This window comes from Hydra vulgaris, chromosome 04 (assembly GCF_038396675.1).
Source record: "Hydra vulgaris chromosome 04, alternate assembly HydraT2T_AEP".
Lineage (NCBI taxonomy): Eukaryota > Metazoa > Cnidaria > Hydrozoa > Anthoathecata > Hydridae > Hydra > Hydra vulgaris.
In genome coordinates, this window is record NC_088923.1 from 25,125,710 (window position 1) to 25,149,638 (window position 23,929).

The 23,929-nt window shown below is 25.0% G+C and overlaps 1 protein-coding gene across 4 annotated transcripts; it reads right to left on the reverse strand.

Annotated features, from left to right (window-relative positions):
- Positions 1–598: 598 nt before the first annotated feature.
- Positions 599–23,834, reverse strand: LOC100203917 (dual adapter for phosphotyrosine and 3-phosphotyrosine and 3-phosphoinositide). 4 transcript variants are annotated; one of them, XM_065795885.1, is made up of 9 exons: positions 23,669–23,832; positions 23,228–23,484; positions 21,827–21,951; positions 17,827–17,874; positions 13,023–13,085; positions 6,128–6,213; positions 5,961–6,048; positions 1,012–1,048; positions 599–617 (listed from the first exon to the last, which is right to left on the reverse strand). In XM_065795885.1, exons 1-8 carry the CDS (start codon positions 23,692–23,694, stop codon positions 1,028–1,030), a joined length of 714 nt encoding a protein of 237 aa, XP_065651957.1. In that variant the 5' UTR covers positions 23,695–23,832; the 3' UTR covers positions 599–617; positions 1,012–1,027. The 4 variants fall into 4 exon arrangements, with proteins under 4 accessions (XP_065651957.1, XP_065651956.1, XP_065651958.1 ...); XM_065795884.1 differs by lacking the exon at positions 599–617 and having other exon boundaries at positions 902–1,048; positions 23,669–23,831; XM_065795886.1 differs by lacking the exons at positions 599–617; positions 17,827–17,874 and having other exon boundaries at positions 902–1,048; positions 23,669–23,834.
- Between the last annotated feature and the right edge of the window lie 95 nt (positions 23,835–23,929).

Below are 23,929 nucleotides of genomic sequence, written 5' to 3' on the forward strand. Positions count from 1 at the left end.
ACAAGAAGATTTTATAAAAGTTTTCTGCGACTAACACGTTTCTTTCAAAAAAATTTTTTGAGCGCTTTAATATTTAGCGCAATCCGACAAAAACAAAAAGCAGCGAATAAGAAAGTATAAGGAGCAAATTATAATGTATAGAGAAAGGCGCTTAATAAGCGTCTTAGTAGGACAGGTGTTTTACACACAAAATACACAAAATGATAATAAGCATAATAATCTTAAGTTAACTTATTATGTTTAGCATATATATAGGTACTTAGCTTCGTCCAATTAGCTGGAAAAAATTACCCTTGTCTGCCGAGTTGAAAACAAATAACATGCCAGAAAGATATGCCAAGTAAAGCGCCTCATAATATCATCATTTTGTTTTCTTATTAGTCTGTATGACTTTAAGGTTAAAATATTTCCATATAATCAGGCTCTTAGACAATTAAAATAGCTTTTAACTAATCTTTGCTTAAAGAGCTTCAGCAAGTTTTCTTATCCTAAAAAATGAATTACCATGCAAACCAAGGTATCAAACTATGCAAACCAAGGTATCAAACCATGCAAACCAAGGTAATCACCAGGTAATCTTTTAGGTAAAATAAAAAAAGATTACCTCTACAAAATACCTAAAAAAAATAATTTTTTATTGAATTTGTATTTTTTGGAAAAACAAACTTGAATAATAATCTCTAATCCTTAAAAACAAACTTGAAAAATAATAACTAATCCTCAAAAAGAAACTCGAATAATAATCAGTAATCTTTAAAAACAAACTCAAATGATAATCACTAATCCTTAAAAAAAAAACTCGAATAAAATATTTTATAGATAAATAGCATCTTAAAAAGTTGTTATTTATCTGTAAAAAATTTTATCTATAACAATAGTGACAAAACATAAATAACTAATGTTTAAAAATAAAATTTATATATTATATAAGTAAAATTAGCTTAACAAGAGATATAAAAAAAATTTACAAGGTAATAATTCCATATGTACAATTTAAAAAATAAAATATACTTCTTTAGCGAGCTTGTTATTCATTGCCATTTTGTATCTAAAAATAAAAATATTTCAACATATTTTCATTATAAACGTTCATTTATTTTATTTACGTAATATAAATGAAAACTACTCAAACAAAACTCATAAAACATTCAACAATTTTTGGTTGTGGTTTTTTAACTTACAGTTTTATAAATCTAACATAAATACATACATTCATACATACATACATACATACATACATACATACATACATACATACATACATACATACATACATACATACATACATACATACATACATACATACATACAAACATACCTACGTACGTACGTACGTATGTATGTAGACTATCAAACATACTTCAGACATATCATACATACATAAAGGTGGTTCAGACTATCACACATACAAAGATGATTCAGACTATCACACATACGAAATCGCACTAATTACTGCTACCCTAAAGCCGACTGGGATTCTTTTCATGATTTTTTTCGTGACAGTTCTTGGGTTGATGTCTTTTCTCTCTCTCTATTGATAAATGCGCCTCCTACGTAACCTCCTGAAATTAGGCCGGTACGGAAGTTTTTATTCCTTTTTGTCGGTTTTAAGTCAAGCCTCATTTTACTCCATAGTTTTCACCTTCACATGCAGCTGCATCTAATTGTAATCCTTTTTTCTTTTTCTTTTTAAAAAAAAACAACTCTCTTGAGAACAAACGCCCATTTATTATTCCAAGAAATTAACAAAAGAAGGTGCTGTTTGATGCTAAGCTCAATCATTTCCAGTTTACTAAATCTTGTATCTTATCTTTGAAAAAGCTTATTACCTCTCCAAAGAAAAGGCACTATTTGCAAAGAGTTTTTCTTCTAATTCGACTCTTAAAACTTAAGGTCATACTCTTCCTGCCATTCCAGTTAAACAGGTTAACCCATTCTTAGACATTCAAATCAGTCTTATCTCAATTGAAATCTTCTATGGCTTGTGGTCCCAACAACATTCCTATCATAGTCTAAATTCCAGACAACAACCCTGTCATAGTCTCTTCAATTCTCTCTAAACTATTTAATAAGTGCTGAATAAGACTGAATCTTGTTTTCTTTCCGACTGGAAAATGGAATCTGTGGTTCCGACTTTTAAAAACTCTGATTGCTCTAATTATTATCAGATCAATCAGCTATTATTGGTAAGGTCTTTGAGCCTTTGATCAACATCCCATCTTGAGTTAAATAACTTATTGATAGACAATCAATATGGTTTTCAATTTTCTCGTTTAACAGCTTACTTGCTAACTGCTGGGAACGAAAGATTTTATCATGCATTAGATGGAGGGCTATGCCTCATATATCAAATGCTTACTATAAAGTTTAGCATGCTGGTCTTCTACATCAGCTTTCTTCATATGGGATATCTGCGAAAGTTTTTAGGACTATCAAATTATTTCTTTCTAACCACTTCATTAAAGTCATACTAAAAAGCCAACACTCTTTTACATTTCTTGTAACTTCAAGGGGTGCTTCAAGGTTTTATCCTTGGGCATGTATTGTTTCTTATCTACATTAATGATCTTGCTGACAACCTTACATCTAAAGTAGCTCTATTTGCTGACAACTCAACTTTATACTGTCTTGACAAAAAGTCTTCTCTTTTTAATTGCTTAGAACATGCAGCCAATCTTGAATCTGATCTCACTTCTGCAACAGATTGGGGCTTGCAGTAGCTTGTGGATTTTAATTCCAACAAAACTCAGTTATTTACTATAAACAACTATTGCAACACTGTTGATATTCCTATAATAAATTATAATTAGCAACCCTCTCACTGAGCCCATGGAATGTTGTTCACTACTGACCTCTTATGGAAACCTACAATCCATCGCAAAGTTAGCATCTGCTAAAGTTGCTTCTATTTATCATGCTTACCATTACTCCGGATTTCATTCTCTACCTCTAAAAATCAGGGTTTTTTTTATTGTATGTATGTATGTATACAGGGATGTATGTATATAATATTATATGTATCTATGTATACAGGGTTGTTATCTGTCTGAGACATTTTCTGATACAAAAAATATGTCCCACATATTTTCTATTGACGCATTTTGACATAATTTATTGTCTGAATTGTTTTCTGTTGATATAAAATGTCAGACATTTTCACTGAAAAAATTTTTTTTATCACTAAAAGTGGTTTTTATTAGTATGACTAAACTTAAAATCATTCTTTTGATTAAAATAACAAAAAACAAAAAAAAAACATTTTCTGCTATTTATAATTAATAGTTGATCCTCAAAAGTTTCCATGATGAAAATTGAATCTCAAAAGATTCAATGGTATATTAAGAGACCTTGCAGAAAAACAATTGTTTGACTAAAAAAAAAGTGAATTGTTGAGTATTTTAAACAAACTTTTTTTTATCAATTTAATCCAGATTGCTTTTTACCACCATGATAGAGTTTAGGAAATCATTTAAAATGCGAGTAGATAGATGGCTTCAAACTAAAGCAAACCCAGTGAAATCACGTTTAACTTTTACGCTGGAGAATGCTGCACCGTAAACTATTTGCAAGATTTCATAGAGCTGATTCCATTTTATTCTCTGATTTTTCTTCCAGTAAGCAAGAATGTTGAATTGCCTAATGTCATTTGGGCTTAAATAAAAGCCCATTTTAAAATTTGTTGACAAATATCTTCATCTTATTCTGAAGATGTATTAACAATACCTTGTCTTGTTCCTTTTCCAGTATATTCAATAAAACAGCATACTTTTTCAGCTTCAACATCCTCTTCTTGAGATGCATCATATTGAAATTTTTTTTATCTTGAGAAAAATTTGATGAACATGACACATTTAATTGTGTGATTTCTTCTGTTAATGTAGAATTTGACTGTTCTCACCGAGTGTAAAGCTTTTGATGGATTTTGATCAAATGTGTGATTCCTCTATTCAACATTTCTGTATTAAACAGTTGATGACCCAATGTGAAAAAAAATATTAGATCCAGAACTAAAGCAGCAATAAATGCTTCATATTTTAAAAAAAAGCTTGTTCTCACATTGATTGCGCTAGTCAGTAACAGTTTAAATCCCAAATCACCTACTAGAAAGTCCTAAATTTCTATTTTCATTTAAATCCAATGAATGTAGAATTCACTCATTGATAATTTTGGTGATTGAAAATTCATCATGGTTGAATGTATTGGTAAAAATCCATTGAAATATTCATCTATTAAGCACCATAATGCACCATTTAGTTTTAATTTGTTGAGTCTTTGATATGCTTCTGCATTGGTAAGAAAATCTTCTATCATTAAAAAAGTGGAATCCCAACGTGGTGCAATGTTTATAAGAAGGTTTTTTAGATTTTTAAATGTTTGTCTTTTTTGGATTCAATAGCAACCTTTCTGATATTATTCAATGCACCTTCAAACATTTATATCACATCTTTGGCAGCTAGCTGACACACCTGTGCTACAAAACAGAACAATCCAACAGATTTTTCAACATAAAAAGTGTGGGCTTCACTATAATTCCCTTGATCATTCTCTAAGCGCCTATATTAATTTCTTTGCATTCAAAACCTATCAATTCCTTACCATAGATTTCAAGGATTACTTTAATTTGATCTTGTGCATTTTGGAAAATATTTTAAGCCTTCGTCATGTTCTTTCCCTGATCTATGCAAGTTGCGTTCATAAGTCACATTTTCCAATTGAGTAGCCGAAATTTCGCCAAACTGTCAACATTCTTGTGTATTTATGCCTAAGGTTCTGTAAAATTCTTCAACTATTTCTCTGTCCTTGATATATCTGCAGCTAACTCTAAAATGTTTCTTCCATATCGCAACATCAACAACATAAGAACATGTTCAGTTTCTATATTTCTTTAAACTTCTAGCTTGATTTGTTTAATTGATCGAATCTTATTGCCATTGATGATGTCATCATCATTCTGATGCCTCGTAGCTGATGTTGCTTCTAATTAAAACTAATTCAATTTGGCCTGCTTTTTCTTTGTGTTTTCAAAGAAGGTGATCTTTGAGGTTATTTAATTTGCCTTTGTAAAATTTGTTGCACATTTTACATTTTCCTTCTTCTTTATTAATTTCAAATTGATTTTTCATTTGTTCATTTAATAAATTATTATCCATTTTTGACTTTAAATCATAAGGAAAACAAAAAAAATGACAAACATAAAAATTATTCCAATATATATTTCATTTAAAATATTTTATGCAAGTTTATGGAAGGTAATTATGTAGTTATAAAGATATTGTAAATTATTTTTTTGTTAAATAAAACATAATCATTATTACTATAAGTATATTATTCATAATTAGTTATAAATTATTACCTGTTGGTCTTCTTAATATGAATTTAATGAGCTGAATATAACTTTTGCAAAATATTTTAAACTCTTCAGCTCATATGAATTTAATATGGCACAAAATTTTTGAAAATTCTGTGAACTGTTTTTTTCATAGAATTTTTTGAGAATAAATTTTTCATTATGGAAACTTTTAAGGATCAACTATTAATAAAAAATAACTGAAAATGTTTTTGTTTTTTTATTATTTTAATCAAAAGAATGATTTTAAGTTTACTCATAATAAACATATAATAATTATATTTCCATCATAATAAAAACTTATAGTTATAAAAAGTTGGAGATGGTTTTTACAGCCTAATAAGGAAAATCGCCAATACTAATTAATACTCATAAATGCTGCTGACATAAAACGTGACATTTAATGTCAGCAGAAAATAATTCAGAGATAAAATTATGTCAAAATACATTGATAGAAAATATGTAGGACATATTATATGTCAGCATATATCAACAGATCTGCCAGACATATAATGTCGTAACAACCTGTATATTAAGAACTTTAAAATATAAATATTAAACTTTGAAAAAAGCAAATTTTTGAATAAGTTCTTGACTGAAATAAACATCTTACCAACTTCCAACACAGTATATCAATCCACTCTTGCCTTTCGATGTCACTAACAGCGTAAACATAGTAAACACGATAAGGCATATGAATTCTATAGATAAATAAATTAAAATAAAGCAATCCATAATCTAATGTATACTTTTATTTTTTCTAATTGTGTTGAAAATTACCTAAAGGCATATTTTTTCCCTATTTCTTCATCTTTTGTAACTGACAAACAAATTTTTAGGTTTAATATACCAAGTGGTTGTTTCTCCTAAAACAAATTTAAAAAAATTTAAATGACAATGTAAAGCCTTTAATGCTTAAATTTCTAATTGTAGGCGCAAAAAAGTATATATAATAGGTGATGCGGAAGTTATTGGACAAATCTGAATTTAGTTATTTGAGCATAACAACTTGTTTTTGTGGTTTTATGCATAGGTATAAAGGTTCTATAAAATATAAACTTTATTATTTGAAACACAATTATTTAAAATGAGGTTAAACGCAGCTGAACAAGAACCTTTTCAAAAGCAACTGAAAATATTTTTTGTAAATAAACCTAATACAAATAAAAAGAAATCGTAAAAAATTTTGAAAAGAAAAGATTTGCTCGAAGTACAATATATTATAACCTAGAAAGACTTGAAACTGTTTAATCCTTTACTGATAGAAAGCACCCTGGTCATCAAACATCCTAGAATAGAAATAATAAGCCGAACTATTGAGACTTGTCAACAATCGAAAAGGGGTCAGTCAGGGAAAAATATGTTTTAAATTCGATGTAAATCAATTAAGCAAAAGCGTTACCGCAATTCGATAAATTTCGGCAATGCAGTAAATTCGATAATTAGATAAGATATTGGGGGCACTCAGTTACAAATGTGATATTTAGTCAGGTAATTGCGATGCTGTCATTTTTATGGAGTGAATCATTAGGCGGTTTATTGTGAGTTAACTTTAATGGAAAAGTTGAGTGCAATTTAATGCAATTTTTTATTGCTTTTTATCACATAATCGAAAAAAAGTTGCTTTTTTTCTAACCGCCAATGCGGTAAAACCAGTGCTTAAAATCAATCAACAAATGGTTATCAGTTAATAAAAATGAATATTAAATACAGAAAACCTGAAAAGACTCTAAAATACACTATAGAATAACAAATAAAGGCAAAGAAAAGAAGCAGGAAACTAGTTAACCAACTCTATAACACAAAATTGCAAATGGTCATCGATGATGAAAAATACATTTTGTTTTGCAAACATGCCTGGAAAATCTTGATACTACACAAACAACAAAAAAACTAGAAAGTGTTTGTTTTATAGGAAAAGAGAAAATTTCCAAAAAAATTATTAATGTAGATAGCCTTTTCTATATATATATATATATTCATATATATATATATATATATATATATATATATATATATATGAATATATATTTATATATATATATATATATATATATAGATATATATATATATATATATATATATATATATATATATATGAATAGATATTTATATATATATATATATATATATATATATATATATATATATATATATATGAATATATATATATAAATATATATACATATATAGCGCATTTCTAAGTAACTCAACTCAGCAAATATATTTTGCATCGTTAGAAGTTATATTGCGTCACTAGCGTCTTTTCAAGTACCACATTGTAATTAAAGTTATTTTATTAACGGGTTAAAAATCATACAAACAGTTTGTTTTTTTCTCACTATAACAAAAGTTACAAATAAAATCTAAGTTCTTATTAAAATATGAACTAAATTTTATTTTGAGAAAAATATTTTTTTCATGAAACGTAAAATATTTGTTTATTTTCTTATGATTTTATATTTGGTTTTTGGTTATTTTATTAACTGTAAATACATTTTTTCTTATTTAATTTGTGAACTCTTTTTAATAATGTTTTTAAACAATAAAGTTTTTTTTTTGTTATTTATCAGTTACCGATAACATATTCGTGATCATAATTTATTTTCATAAATTAAATGAACGTCATTAAAACTTTACGTTATTGAATTAACAATAAACAAAATATCTTATTAATAAAATATTTACATCAAAATAAATCGTGCATTTTTTAAACTTATTATGACTAAAAATAATTTTTATATTTAAAAGGAATTTATATATTTAATTCCTTAAGATAAAACTTAAAACACTTTTTTTTTTAACTAATTTTTAATAACAAAAAAAAAATTATGAAACAAACTGTTTCTTTAACAAAAAAATCTATTATTTTACAATTGCGGTTAAATGCTTTACTTACAACTTTATTTCTTCTGAATAAACGTCACGTTAACGGTAATCAAAAGATAATTTAAATATTCTAAAAGATATAAGTTTTTGCGTAGCGCAAAACTGCTGAACGCGTAGGCAAATCGCCTTTTCGCAAGCAAAATGCGAGCTGCGTAGCGCTTCTTAACAAGGCCTGCATATATATATATATATACATACATATATATATGTATAGATATATTTATATATATATATATATATACATATATATATATATACATATATATATATATATATATATATATATATATATATATATATATATATATGTATATATATATATGTATATATATATATGTATATATATATATGTATATATATGTGTATATATATACATACATATATATATATATACATATATATATATATATATATATATATATATATATATATATATATATATATATATATAATATATATATATATATATATATATATATATATATATATTAATTTGTGCACACTTTGCAAATGCATAAAAAATTTTAAAAATATAAAAATTAATTAAATTCAATAAGCATCTTTAATATATCTAATAACTTATTAACTAGAACAAAAGTTATTTGTAAATAAAATTCCCTTCTTTGACATGTTTCTCTTAAATTAAAAGTTTGTCAGTAAATGAAGATACCAATGTTAAAGTTCATTAAAAAAAAACAATTTGTTGCACCTTGCATATATATATATATATATATATATATATATATATATATATATATATATATATATATATATATATATATATATATATATATATATATATGATTATTAATATTCAATGATTGTAAATTGCTATCTAATGATGCAAAACAGTAAATTTTTCTCAATTTAACTTGTTAAATTTATTTACTAAAAAAAAACATAAACGTGAAGAAATTAAAATAAAAGGAACTAAAGAAATATAAAACAATGACGTCTCATTAATATTTATATATTGATTGCATTCAAGACTTGCCAGAACCTTCTGATTTATGGCCTTCCAAATGTCTAATACCAACCGTTGCGCCAATCTAATTTTTCCCATGTTCATGAGGAAAAAATCTTCAATTTACTGGACATCAAGCTTTATACACATAACACCTTCTAAGGTGTCATTATTTAATGTAGTTAGCAAAATATTTTTTTGTAAGTTTATACAAGTAATTACCAATACAGGTTTATTTCCTAACAAGATATCTCTGTAAATACTCAACAGTGAATTTGTCCTTTGTTTAGAAACTTTCTACTTGAATAAAGGCTACTGAATAAATGTGCATTAAAAATAATTTAGAAGCTTATCATGTTAGTATACTTATAAAAGTTGCAAACACGATTTTGGCCAGTTTCGACAATCAAGATTGTGGTAAAGGATTTTAATGGCTATTGATTAAAATCGCGGCAAAATTGATTGTCTATATATTGTTTTGCTCCAATAATTTTAACAAAATTTTTTTTTTTTATAATTATCAAAATAATATTTTGGTTGGTGACTAACAATCTTAATGCCATCAATCCTCTTTAAATTAAGTTTTTTTTAATGCTGTTAAATCAATACCTTTGTAGATTAACTGATCTTCTTTTACTTCTAAACTATCTATCTAATAAATGTCCAATATTCGAGCCTGGATTAACTGAATATGCATTTAGTACAACAATTCTTGCATCAACTTTATTCAAAATCTTAAAAACTAAAAAAATCATTCTTTTTGAAACTCTAATGATAATGTTTTCACTGATTTAACAATATCTTGAATAAAATGTAAATAAAATAAAAATTGTGGATCTTCAATGAAACACAAAAATCCTTTAGCTGTGCAGTTTTGTCTTTCTTGTTTACCTTGCTTTCTAAACCATAAATAATAAATTTATTTTCAGTTTCAAGCAACCTTAACACACTTTGCAGGCTAGCTAACCAACAAATATTATTTAATTTCCTCAGCTGTTTAAACTCTTCATTTAAAAAAGAAGCACTTTTAATTCCTTTCTTCGCTGCAATAATAGTAAAAATGAAACAAACTATTAATGTCGTCATCAAATTTCTTTAAATAAATATCAAACTTAATTGAGTCTAACACAGAAAGTTCTAATCTATGCGTCACCCAATAGATATATACTATAGTAGGGTTTTTATTTTTTATTTTAGTTTGAACACCATCTTTATTGCCAGACATTACAGATGCACCATCAAAGTTAACATTTACAGTTTTTGCATAGATTTTGTTTAAATATAAATCTTGATCCATTTTTTCTTTTGTTAAATTTTTCAAAACAAATTCTATTACATTTAATATACCACTTATATAATATACCATCGGCATCAACTGTCAGCGGTGAGTTAATACCAGCAAATATAGTTATAGGATTTCTTGCTCAGTAATACTCTTATCAGTAGAACCGACAGATAAAATTGCAATAAAGCAAACATTTAATGTCTAAACTAAAGTCGCATTTTTAAAACGAAATTGACAAAACAAAATTTTAGAAAGCTTTGCCACTTTTGTAGTTCTTGCTCAACTTAATTCCATTTAGTTTTTGTACCTTGCACAGCTGAGGAAATTCTTAAAATGCAAGATCCTCTTTAACAAAAAAATATGATATCCAAAAAAGTCTGTTCAATTCTTCTTGGTGATTATCAGTAGTTCTTAAAATTGATGTCGATACAGTTCTCTTAAGACTTGGAGCTTTATTGTTAAAGTTCCTTGATATTTAGAAATACAGGCTTTATGCCCATCATTTTTATTGTGTTTCTCTGCGCAGCGGCATTGTTCGTCAAGGTTTGTGTTTTGGATTTTTTAAAAGTGTTTTTGATATGCAAACAAACATAACTTCACTTTAAGGAAAATAAGAAAAATTAAAAAGAAAGCATATATGTATACATATAAGCATATATGTATGATATATAAACATGTTATAGAAGAAAGTAATCATAATGCTTAAGCATGGTTTTTTCTAAAGTATTTGCAAATGCATTCATTTTAAGTAAAATGTTGCATGCTTTTGTAAACACATGAAAAAACCATGCTAAAACATAAGAAAGTAATTGCGTTTTAGCATAGTTTCTTTTAAAGTCTTTGAAAATGAATTTAAAATTTTAGAAACTAATTGTTTTTTATTGTAAACTATTTTTTTATAATAAATAAAAACTACCAACCACTTTATTATTTAGAGAAAAAAAATTGCTGAAGTAATGTGTTCGTTTTGAAAAATTTTTGGCAAACATTTTTATAAGCAAGAGTATAGAAACGTGATGTTTATCTGTCTTTTTTTTAACAAATATTTTGTACATTCGTAGATTTGTCATAGATATGTCGATATGTATATGTATATGTGTGTGTATATATATATGTATATATATATACATACATATATATATATACATACATATATATATATACATATATATATATATATATATATATATATATATATATATATATATATATATATATATATATATATATATATATGTGTGTGTGTGTGTATATATATATATTTTTTTTTTATAAATAAAAATATATTTTTTTGACAACTATTAGTTTCATGCTAAATGCAATCATCAGGTAAAAAATCAGATTTTTTCTGGTGGAAAAATAATATATACATATATATACATATATATATATATATATATATATATATATATATATATATATATATATATATATATATATATATATATATATATATATATATACACACACACACACACAGTGGGGTTCAAAAGTTTCTGGCAAGTGACATTTTTTACTTTAATTTATTTTTAAAAAAAAGTCAAATGGTCTTAAATCATTATAAGATATTAGGATAAGATATAGAAAACAAAAAAATATAGTAAAAAAATATTATTTGTTTGTAAATATATTTATTACTATAGTTGTTATATTTGCACAAGCAAAAGTTTCCGGCCAAATTGTGTTAACTATTCGTCATCATGTTCTATAATATAATTAAACTATACTTTTATATAAACATTTTGTAGCCATATGCTTTGGAGTGATAACAGCTGTACAACAATGTGGTATTGACTCAATTAATCAATTAATACAAGCAGCTGGAGTTTTACCCCATTCTTCCTTCAATAATTTGAATAATGCTGCTTTATTTGAATACGAATGCTTGCAAACTTAAGGATCTAGCTCTTCCCATAAGTGTTCCATTGTGTTCAAGTCCGGTGATTGAGATGGCCATCTTAAAACTCTCGCATATGAACCAAAAACCAGTTTTAACAACTTGGATGTGTGTTTGGGGTCATTATCCAATTAAAATATCCAATTTTGTGACATTCTTTCTTCAGCATATAACAACAAAATCTGTTTTCTAAAATGTCCTTGTAATTAACAGCACAACTCCTTTGATCTTGACCAAAGCACCGACTCTTTGCACAGAGAAAATTCCCCAAACCATCACACTTCCACCACAATTTTTCACAGTTGCAATTTGGTAATGAGCATCATTTCTTGTGCCAATAGGACGCTGTACATGTTGTCTACCATCGCTTTCTAAAAGATTAAAGTTAGATTTGTCTGAGAAAGCTACTTTTTTCCAATCTTTGACTGTGCAATTTAGGTGATCTTTGGCAAATTGTAACCAGGTCGTTTTATTCTTTATACTGATAAATATTTTTTTAATACCAATACAACCAAAAAGTACCACATCATGTAGTCTTCAAGTAATTTACTAACTTACTAATTTTGAATTAAGTAATTAACAAGATGCTTTTATTTTAAATTAATATATAAACCTGGGACAAAAAAAAACCAACACTCACTTTTTTAGATTTATAGTATAAAAGTTCATTTCGGAATAAAACAAACCAACGTGTTCTCCAACTCTAAAACCAATACAAAAATTTATTTCTGAACTTATAACCTGCTATATTTTTTTTTTAAAAGATAGATGTAAGTTATAAAAAATTAGAGGCAAAAAAAAAAAAACCTGCAACACTTTTATGAATAGAAAACATTCCATACACAACTATGTCTTGACACAATAATACTATTAATACATTTGAATATTTTATAGTAAAAACTTCTTTTCAAATTCTTTAAATTGCTATAAATAATAACATTTTTATTTGCCCTTCTGAGTGCATTTTAATAAACCAAGTTTTGTAATTTTTTAAAACAAACTTTTTAAATATAGAATTCATATAATTTATATTTCTAAAAAATTTAAATTAGGGGTCATTACTAAATAATATGACAAATAACAATAATTACAGCTTAATAAAATAACAATATTTTTATAAAACTCTGCAATGAAAACTAAGTAAATATTTTTTATTGAATATTTAGCAAAAAATATTATTATACATATTTGGGAACTAATTTCAAGTAGAAAAGATGAAGAGAGGGGTTTAGCAAGCTTTTTATTGTATTTTTGATACCAGAGTCCATTAACTGCCTCTTTTTTTGCAAAAAAGTTTCTAATATGACATAAGCTTAAGTTTGGAGTTTTCATAATGCCTAAATGTGTCATATATAAAACATCAAAAGTTTTCATAACATTTGCCCATGTAATATTCAACAATATGCTATTGATTTGAACAATATGCTATTGATACCGCCTTTGATTTGCAAACATATGATTTTAATTTGTGTTCTGCGCACAATGCCAAGTAGAACCTGGTTGGCTTGTATTAATTTAGCCTGAACATTGTGTACATCATCTTCATCATTGTCCTCAAGGTTAATGTCATCTAGAATTTCTAATCCTAAGCAACTGCAAAGGTTTTCCAGTAAAATACATATAAAATATACAGGACAATTTATTTCCAGATCCAAATGATTTAAGGACTGCCTTAAATACTTGCCATAAATTAAAGTCTTTACACTCATATTAATATGAAAGTATTTATGAAAATCAAAAGAATCAAGTAAACAAAAGAAAAATAACTATAGAAATACATAATTGATAGTTTAATTAATTTTTTTTTTTTATTTGTATTTATTAAGGTGCTTCCAGACGTCCTTTCGGTCTTGTCATAGAGCACCAACGAAGAACGTAAATAATACTAACATGCTATAAATTAGATAAAACTTGAGGAGAGTAAACAAAAAATAAGTAATAATAATAATCAGATGTCATACTTCCAAAAATAGCCTTTCATTATGAGCACTGCCACAGGTAAATAATAAGAAAATTTAGCAAGTTCTGTTAGGATAATGTTTTGCATTTGCTAATCAACATATTTTAAGGGTTTTGCTGTCCAATATCAGGGAACGGTTTTATGTAAAAACTAATATCATTTACAATTGGAATTATTCTTTCTCACATCTTCATATGCATGCATTTTTTTTTTGTTGAGATAAGTTTGATCATTTCTATTAACATTTCTTTTTCTTACAAAGTAGAGCTGAATCAACATTGGTGCTATTAGTCACCAGTTATGGTTCATGGGTGTCAAGCAGCCTTTTACTGAATTTATTGCATTGTTTTATCGCAATCATATTATTGACATTTCCATTAAAGTTGTAAAAAACTATGTTTTAAGTTGTAGTGAAGATCTATCTATAGCAACTTCTGAAATTACCACTGAAATGCAAATACCTGAGCTGGTTATTTTTGTAATCTTTTTGAGTGGTTTGAAGAGTATGATACATAATGTATGCTACGGGCGTACAAAAAAGCCCATACTGTAGTTAACATATGCTCTTCAATGAACCAGGTCAGAACTCTCAAAATAAGAAAGGGTCTTCGAATATTCGGCAGCCAAATATTTGGTGACAGGAATATTGGGCTGACAATATATAATGAACAAGCAAAGATAAAAGGGTTTAAAGATTTCATTGGACTAAATCATTTTCATTGGACTAAATCAACTAAATTTGGTCAATTAGTAGGAAGTCAATAGTCAATTATTTGATCTTTTTTAGTCAAATAATTTCAATATTCAACTAGTCAACTTTTAGTCGATTTAGTCGAAGTCGATAACAACACTAATAACAATATATCATCTTTTTAAGATGATATATCAATAGTATACTATAACATTGTTTTACATAATAATGTTACTATAATTTTATATAACAAGATGTTGTTATATTAATAATAATAAAACATCTTAATATATATAAATTAAACACATCAAGTTCAACTTATTAATATAATATAACTTATTAATACAACATCTTAATGGTTGTCATTGCTATATCAATATTTATTAATAATATCATTTCATAATGCATATAATTTAAAGATTGTCTTAAGTTCTGCAGGAGTGCAAATTGCCAAGAACACTAGATTTAAGACACGCATATGCAAGGGATATTGAATATATTTCAGTTTCTAGACTTGTATACTTAGACGAAACTGGATTTAATCTTCATACCAGCCAATGTTATAGATATGCACCTGTAAATCAAAAGGTGTATGCTGTTTAATTGAAGGTGCATATAATGGATCAAAATTTTGAGATTTTATTTTTACAAAAGCTCTGTTGATACTTTCGATGACAGTGATCGCTAATAGTGTTTCCTTAATAATAGTGTTTCCTTAATGATAGTGTTTCCTTATTAATAGAGTTTCCTTAATAATAGTGTTTCATTAATAATACCCCTATAACATTTTAAAGTTACGCTACGTTCCAATCGGTTACAATTGGTAACAAAATTACATTCTCTAATATTTAATTAAATATTAAGCAAATAAACTTGATAATACAGTAAATAATTGTTTTATATTGCCATTCGGCTAAATATCGTATTTTATTTTATTTTTGTTGTAAAATAGCTTCATCTCAATTGGTTACATTGTCACGGAAAAAAAAAGTCTCAATTCGAAACTTTACGTCTCAATTGTTTTTTTTTAAAACTTTTAAAAGTGTAACCAAATGAGACATAACATAACTAAATCTAGATTCAGGACGTAACTAAACTATGTCTCAAAGATGGATTTTAAAGTAATGTTACGTCTCAATTGGTTACATTCTAACAAGTAAAAAAATAGACATAAGGTAACGTAAAAAAATTATATTTGTGATGCGTTATAACATTTTAAAGTTACGTTATGTCTCAATGGGTTAAAATTGGTAACAAGGTTACATTTTCTATACTTATTAATTTAATATTTAGTAAATAAACTCGAAAATGTAGTGAATGTTCATCATTGTCGTATTGCTAAATACTATCTTTTATTTTATTTTTATTGTAAAATAGCTTTGTCTCAATTGGTTACTTTGTCACGAAAAAAAATAAAGTCTTAATTCGCAACGTTATGTCTCAAGTTTGTTTTTTTAACTTTTAAAAAAGTTAACCCACAAGCATGGGTTAATTTCTAAAAAATTTTTTTTGATTACAAAAGTTACGACAAACGTGTTATTGCATTTTTGATAACCAAATACATAAATAATCAAATATATAAATAATATTGTTAATAAAACAATTCTATTAAATACCATAACTCATAAGTTATGGTATTTAACAATGCATTTGTCAAGACATTTGTAACTAAAAAATATTATTTTTAAAACAGCTAATTATCATTGTTTATTTTAACGGTAAAATAGATTTGTCTAAATTAGTTACTTTTTATTTTGTAACTAATTTGTCACAAAAAAAAAAGAAAAAGAAGTTTCAATTTGAAAAGTTACATCTCAGTTATTTTATTTAAACTTATAAAAGTGCAACTTTTGAAAAGTGTAAACTGAAACGTAACTTAACGTTAAAAAAATCTATATTTGAGACGTATTTTAATTACATCTTATATCTAGATTTTGTTACGTTGCAATACGTTTTTTTTTTTTGGTAAATAATACAAGCGTAATACTTCACAATTTTTTATAAACCCACAAGCAAAATAGTATATAAAATGTCAACCTTTCATATGATATATTTTATTAATTAATACATATTAATTAGCTAAAGCCAATTATGTGTGTAGTTTGCACTTTCTGTGCAATATTTGTTGCTCAATCATGGCTCTCTTAACATCTCTATCTTTCTCTATATACATTGCTCCTCTATATATATACACATATATGAAAAAACAATTAATTAAAAGGATACCATAGGTTACAATCTTGCGTGTCATTTGGTCAAAATGTTACATGTTATTACATAATTTTTTGCACGCAGCATTACACTACAGTGTTACGCATTGTTACATTTCATTGTTACGTCTCAGTTACATAAATATAATGGACATTTTGCATGTAACTTTACGTTACAGTGTTACGTATTGTTACATAAAATGTTACGTCTCAGTTACATAAAAATAACGGACATTTTGTGCGTAACATAACAAACCTTATTTACACTACAATACATAACGTAACTTTAAAATGTTATAGGGGATAGTGTTTCATTAATGATAGTTTCATTAATGATAGTGTTTCCTTAATAATAGTGTTTCCTTAATGATATTGTTTCCTTAATAATAGTGTTTCCTTAATGATATTGTTTCCTTAATAATAGTGTTTCCTTAATAATAGTGTTTCATTAATAATAGTGTTTCACTAATGTTAGTGTTTCCTTAATAAGCAACCAATAGACAATTTTTAAATCAAAGAAATATAAAAAAAAATTCAGAACTTTTTTTTATCATGCACAATAATTAATCAAATAGAAACATACTTTTATCTTTAAACCTTGTTTTGTCAAATAACCTTCTTTTGAATTTATCTAAAAGATGTAAAACATAATTATATTAACTAACCTGCATTTTTATATATAGAAATTTTTAAATGCAAACTTTTTTTAATAATGAATTTGGAATAAGCATTAATTCTAAATGAATAGAAAATTTTTTTTGAAAAAATGTCACGTTTTAGGGTAAATCTAGAATGTTCCATATACAGAACATATGGTTGTTCCAGTCACATAAGGCGACTGAAAAATTGGTTTAATAATAATTACAGATATTGTGTTGAAAATAAATAACTTCGACACGCTTATCTTTACACATTTTTATATTAGCAAAATGCTTATAAAAAAAGTAGCTAATGATGTTAATTAAAGTATTACCGAAAGTTGTATAAAGTTTTATTTATATTATTTAATTATATAAATTTTTTTTATAAAATAATAAAAAAAGTAAAAAATATTTTAAAAAACAAAATTTTATAAGCAACGACTATAAACTCTTTAATAAACTTTATAAAAGAATCATTAAAGTTAATTCAGTCAAAAAGTAGAAAGATTTTGGGGAGAAAAAAAAAAACTTTTTTGAAAGCCGTTTGAACTAAATAATGATCATTGGCCGTTTGAATTAAATAATGATTATTAATTATGTTTTTTTATTATTGAAACGCATTTAAATAAAGTAACAAATCATTGCTAATGATTTTCTATAAAAATATTTATGAATAATATATATATATATATATATATATATATATATATATATATATATATATATATATATATATATATATATATATATATATATATATATATATATATATATATATATATATATATAATAATAATAATTTTATATTTATATAAATATCTATTTTTTACTATAAATGTCTTTAAATAAAAAAAAAATTATATCAACTTATAACAAATAAAGGATTTAATTATTTTTTCTTTTGTTTACATTACTGCGAAAAATTGTTTAGAATCTGTTTTTTAACTTTAAAATGTGGGTATTTATTTAACAACTGTTAGATGTAAGTTGTTACTTTATTTAAAAAGGGTTTTGCATAATATTATATTATAAAAATAATAAAAATAAACAATTCAAAGTTATTTATTCTAAACGATCTTACCGTTATAGTTTATTATTTATTTTAGTTAAGTTTTAATTTTATTTTTTTATTTTAGTTTTAGTTAAGTTATTTTTATTTTATCTTTTTTTTTTTTTTTTACGAAGATTTATTTGCTTCATTATAATAAGTTTTTTTTAAGTTTCTTCAAAGTTAAGGTGTATACAAATTTTTAAAACATATTAACAGTCGTGTTCAAGTTTTAAAATCAAATAGTATTGCACGCCTTCCTTGCCAAGCCTGTAACACTATTTTTTTAAAATTAATAATAAATACTTTTGACATTATTAAGTATCATTGTTGTAAATAAGATAACTTTAAAGTTGTAATATGTTTTTAATCAAAATATTTAAAAATTACTTTAATCATAATGATGGTATTGATAAAAGCAATTAAGGATTGGTTTCAAACATAGAACAACTTTACATTTTGAATGAATAAATCTATAAATTAAAACACTGAATAATTTAGTAAATAATTTAATTATAATTTTAAATGTGAATTTGATAGAAGGGTAAAGGTCATTCAAGAATGCCTGAACTAGTAGGAGCTCATCTCTGGAGCCTGTAAAAATATGCACAGTTGAGATAATGTTCTTAGTTACATACAACTATGTTGAATAATAATTTTATGATAATTTATATATTACAACAATTGATGTTCTTTTTTTTTTTTTAATAAAACAAAAACTTCAATTTCTGAAGTTAATTAAGAAAAACTATTGCTAGTTTTATATCTCTTGCTCATTAAAATCGTTTTAAAAACCGTTAATGTTAATTAGTTGATAATATTTAACTCTTGTTTGCATATACTATTTAAACTGATTATCCATTAACAGATATATACATCAAAAATACAATTTTCAACAAAGAGAATTTTTTGTTAAATTGGAAAAATTGCTGGTTTCTATTAACATGCAAAAATTATTAGATAAAAATTTTAACAACGATAAATTTAATATAAATTCAAATATATTTTAAGTAGCAGATTTAATAATATAAAATTGTTATTAAATCATTGATTTTTATTTATTAAATTACTAATAAAAAAAATTAATTTAATGCAACATTTAAAAAAAACAATGATAAAACCCAGGCAGTATTGTTAAAAAAAAAATCTAGTTTAACATCTTTTTGCTTCAAAACTTTTTGCTTTAAGGAACCACTAGCAACAAAGTAGTATATCTTAAGCAATAAAATTATTTTAAACACTTTTTTTTTTTAAATGATTTAATGAAACTTTAGTATATGCATTTTTCAAATAACATCCTAAATATTTTTCAAATTGTTTTTTTAAAACTCTGATTTTTTTTTTAACTGGTCAACCTGACCAGCAAAAATTTATTTTGGGAGGTCAAAACAGCAATAAGTCATTTTGGGCAGTTGACCTGCTGTACTTTGCATCGCTGCTTATAAAACTTAGTTTTAGCCAAGTAGTATGGATGCATTTATAAGGACATTTTCAAAAAAAAAAGGTTAGAGTTGATTTGTTGTGGGGTAGTAAGTTTCATTCTGATCGGCGTTTTCTCTTTTGTGTTACAGCAAGCCTCGGAATCAGGAAAAATGAAGTTGGCAATAATTTACCGACCTCAATCTTTTAGAGGTCAGCATCAGGTTGGCAAAAAAAAATTTGATATAAAGGTCTTACCATAAAACATAGAAATGAGGTCAGCAATTTTTTGTCAGAATTAGGTTTGGCATTTAACTGATTCTGAAGGCTGGTACAGTGATATTAGGATCATTATCATTAAAAAAGAACCTTAGCTTCCTTTTTCTTTCAAATTTCCTGATGGCATTTAAATAGGATCTATTTGGTATATATTGTTCAGCCAAACTGTAACCAGGCTGTAGGTTCAGTGAGTAAATGGTTGGAAAGGTTCTTTATAATTATATTTTCAAGAGCTGAAGTTGCTAAAGATCACTGTTGATATGCCTAATATACTCACTTTTTGTGAGATGCTCATATCTATTAACTAAGAAAATATATTTTATTCTAAAAGGGTTAAAGATATGTTCATTGTTTGATGCAGTAAACTGGTATTTCTTGATATTTTGCTAGTGGATAAAGAGTTTTGCTGAACAGTGCTAGTATATTGTATACAAAATTATGATTTAAAAAATAATGGTAATAAACAAAAAAAAAAGGTTAACAGCATACAGATCTAAGCAACATCTATAAAACACATGGTCATAGCAACAAAAGAAGTATATTTTCACAGAAATTTTAAAAATAATATTTGTTCATAATAAAAATAAATACTTTTCACATTTTTGCTAAGAAAAATTTTGTTGAAATCACTTAAAGAGTTTTAGCATTTTTTCACAATATTTTTTTTTTTCAAAAAATTTAATAAGTAAAATTATAAAAGTTTTCTAAAACATCTATGAAAGCTTTTTTGAGAGGTTGATATACTTTTGAATAATTTTTTTATGATAATATTAAGGAATTTATCCCAAATGCTAGAGATTTGAACCCAGATATATCTTTATAACTTGATTTTTTGGTAAAAAAAAAAAAAAAAAAGTAGCATATTTAAAATCAAAATGAGAAATGCTATAGGATAACATTGTTTGATCGACACCAGAAAAAGTTCTTTTGTTGACCTGTGTAATTAGAGTTACTATGACACAGTTTAAGTTAAAATAAAAATGTGTTACATAGGTTGAAAAAAATAAAAAGGCATAAAGCCAACTTTTATCTTTTAACTTTACTAAAACATTAAAACCAAAATCTAGAAAAAAAAATTTCTGGCTTCAATTTTTACAAGTCCCCTGAAACGCCCAGAAAACATTTCAGGTAGCTGTAAAAATAAGTATAGATTTTTTCTTTGAACAAAAAATATAAACAAATGAAATTAAACATACAGATTGTGGACGAAATTTTTTGATTGATGAATCATAACCAGTTTCAGCATGAATAACAACAGTTTCATAGGAAGATGGCTCATTTACACGGCGAGGATAAGGATACTTTAACAATGTTAAAACACCTATATATATATATATATATATATATATATATATATATATATATATATATATATATATATATATATATATATATATATATATATATATATATATATATATATATATATATATATGTATATATATATATATATATATATATATATATACATATATATATATATATACATATATATATATATATATATATATATATATATATATATATATATATATATATATAATATATATATATATATATATATACAATAAGTCTGGATTAAATACTATAAAATAAGTCTAGATTAAAATTACTTGGCTGGAAATAAACTATTCGTATAGATTTATTTTGAAGTTTTATAAAATTTTTAATTTGAGTAGATGAACTTTGCCCCCATATTTGGCAGCCATATGTTAGGTGGAAATTAAATATAGCATGCCAAACATTTATATATATATATATATATATATATATATATATATATATATATATATATATATATATATATATATATATATATGTATATATATATGTATGTATGTATATATATATATGTATATATAAATGTATGTATGTATGTGTGTGTATATATAAATATATATGTGTATATGTATGTATATATGTGTATGTATGTGTGTGTGTATGTATATACGTGTATGTATGTGTGTGTATGTGTGTATATATATATATATATATATATATATATATATATATATATATATATATATATATATATATATATATATATATATATATATATATAATGTATGTGTGTGTCTTAAATAAATGTAGGTATAGCTTATATGGTATTATTTGTAGCACTTCCCCAAATGACCACTTCTATGCACATATTGTTATTGTTAAGTATTATTATTATCTCTATAATTGACATTATTATATTTATTATTGCTACTATTGCAAATTACTAACGTTATTATTATAACTATAATTATTATTGTTATTACTACGGTTATTATTACAACTATTATTACTGTATTATCATTATTAATTTTATTATTATTATTAATTTACTATTAAGTTTATATACTTTTACAAATTTACGGTTAATATTTGTAGGTCGTCATGTTTTTGTCAGATACATAACTGTTTGTGACTGATCCTAGCTTTGTATTAATTTTATTTTATAAAGTTAAATAAATGATTGATTGATTTTAAAAAACCAAAAAATAATATCATGTAATCTATATGACATTTTTTTCTGGTTTTTAAAATTTTAAATTATATTAAATTATATTTATAACTATATTATATTATATACATGAATTTATATTATAAACCTGATTCACCACCAAGTAAAGGTTGATTTTCAAAATGCTTTACAAGTTCACTAAATGTTGCAAATATTGCCATTCCAAAACGGTAATACTTCCCATCATATGATATTTGAAAATGCTTAACAGAATTTGCACAGCGGCATGAAAGGACATAACTATTTTCATTAGAGGTACATATACGAAGAAGGTAAGAACCATCCTGCCCATTATGAAGTAAAAGAGCCTCTGCTTGATGTCTATCCAAATTTGAATGAAACCAACTAACAGGTTTAAAATATTACCATTAACTATAAAATACTTTCAATGATAAATTCTTTTCAGGTTTAAAATATTATCATTAACTATAAAATACTTTCAATGAAAAACGGTTTAATAAAACATATTTCATAACTTATTATTTAACTTAGAGATTTATTTATAAAACATTGAACAATAAAAACAAACCCTAAATCCTCAACTCTATCTTCCATAACTTTAAGTCATTCCTTTATCGCGTTTAAAATGACTTAATGCTAATATTATATAATATTTTTATAATAACTGTTCGAAGATATTATATCAAATAATATATCTTTATAATATCAGTTAGGGGATATAGTTAGGGGTGAGCAAAACCGGATATCGGATCCGGTTCATTAAAATTCAAACCTGATTTCAAAAAACGGATCGGATATCCTGCTTGGCTCACCCCTAGATAATATCTAG

Excerpts from the sequence above, each read along its gene's own strand:
- LOC100203917 (XM_065795885.1), bottom strand. The coding sequence starts at position 23,694 with ATGGAAGATAGAGTTGAGGATTTAGG. Across the intron at positions 17,875-21,826 it reads AAAAATTTCGTCCACAATCT|ATAAATTCAAAAGAAGGTTA; the intron begins GTATGTTTAATT and ends TACATCTTTTAG. Across the intron at positions 1,049-5,960 it reads ATATACTGTGTTGGAAGTTG|ATACAAAATGGCAATGAATA; the intron begins GTAAGATGTTTA and ends TTTTATTTTTAG.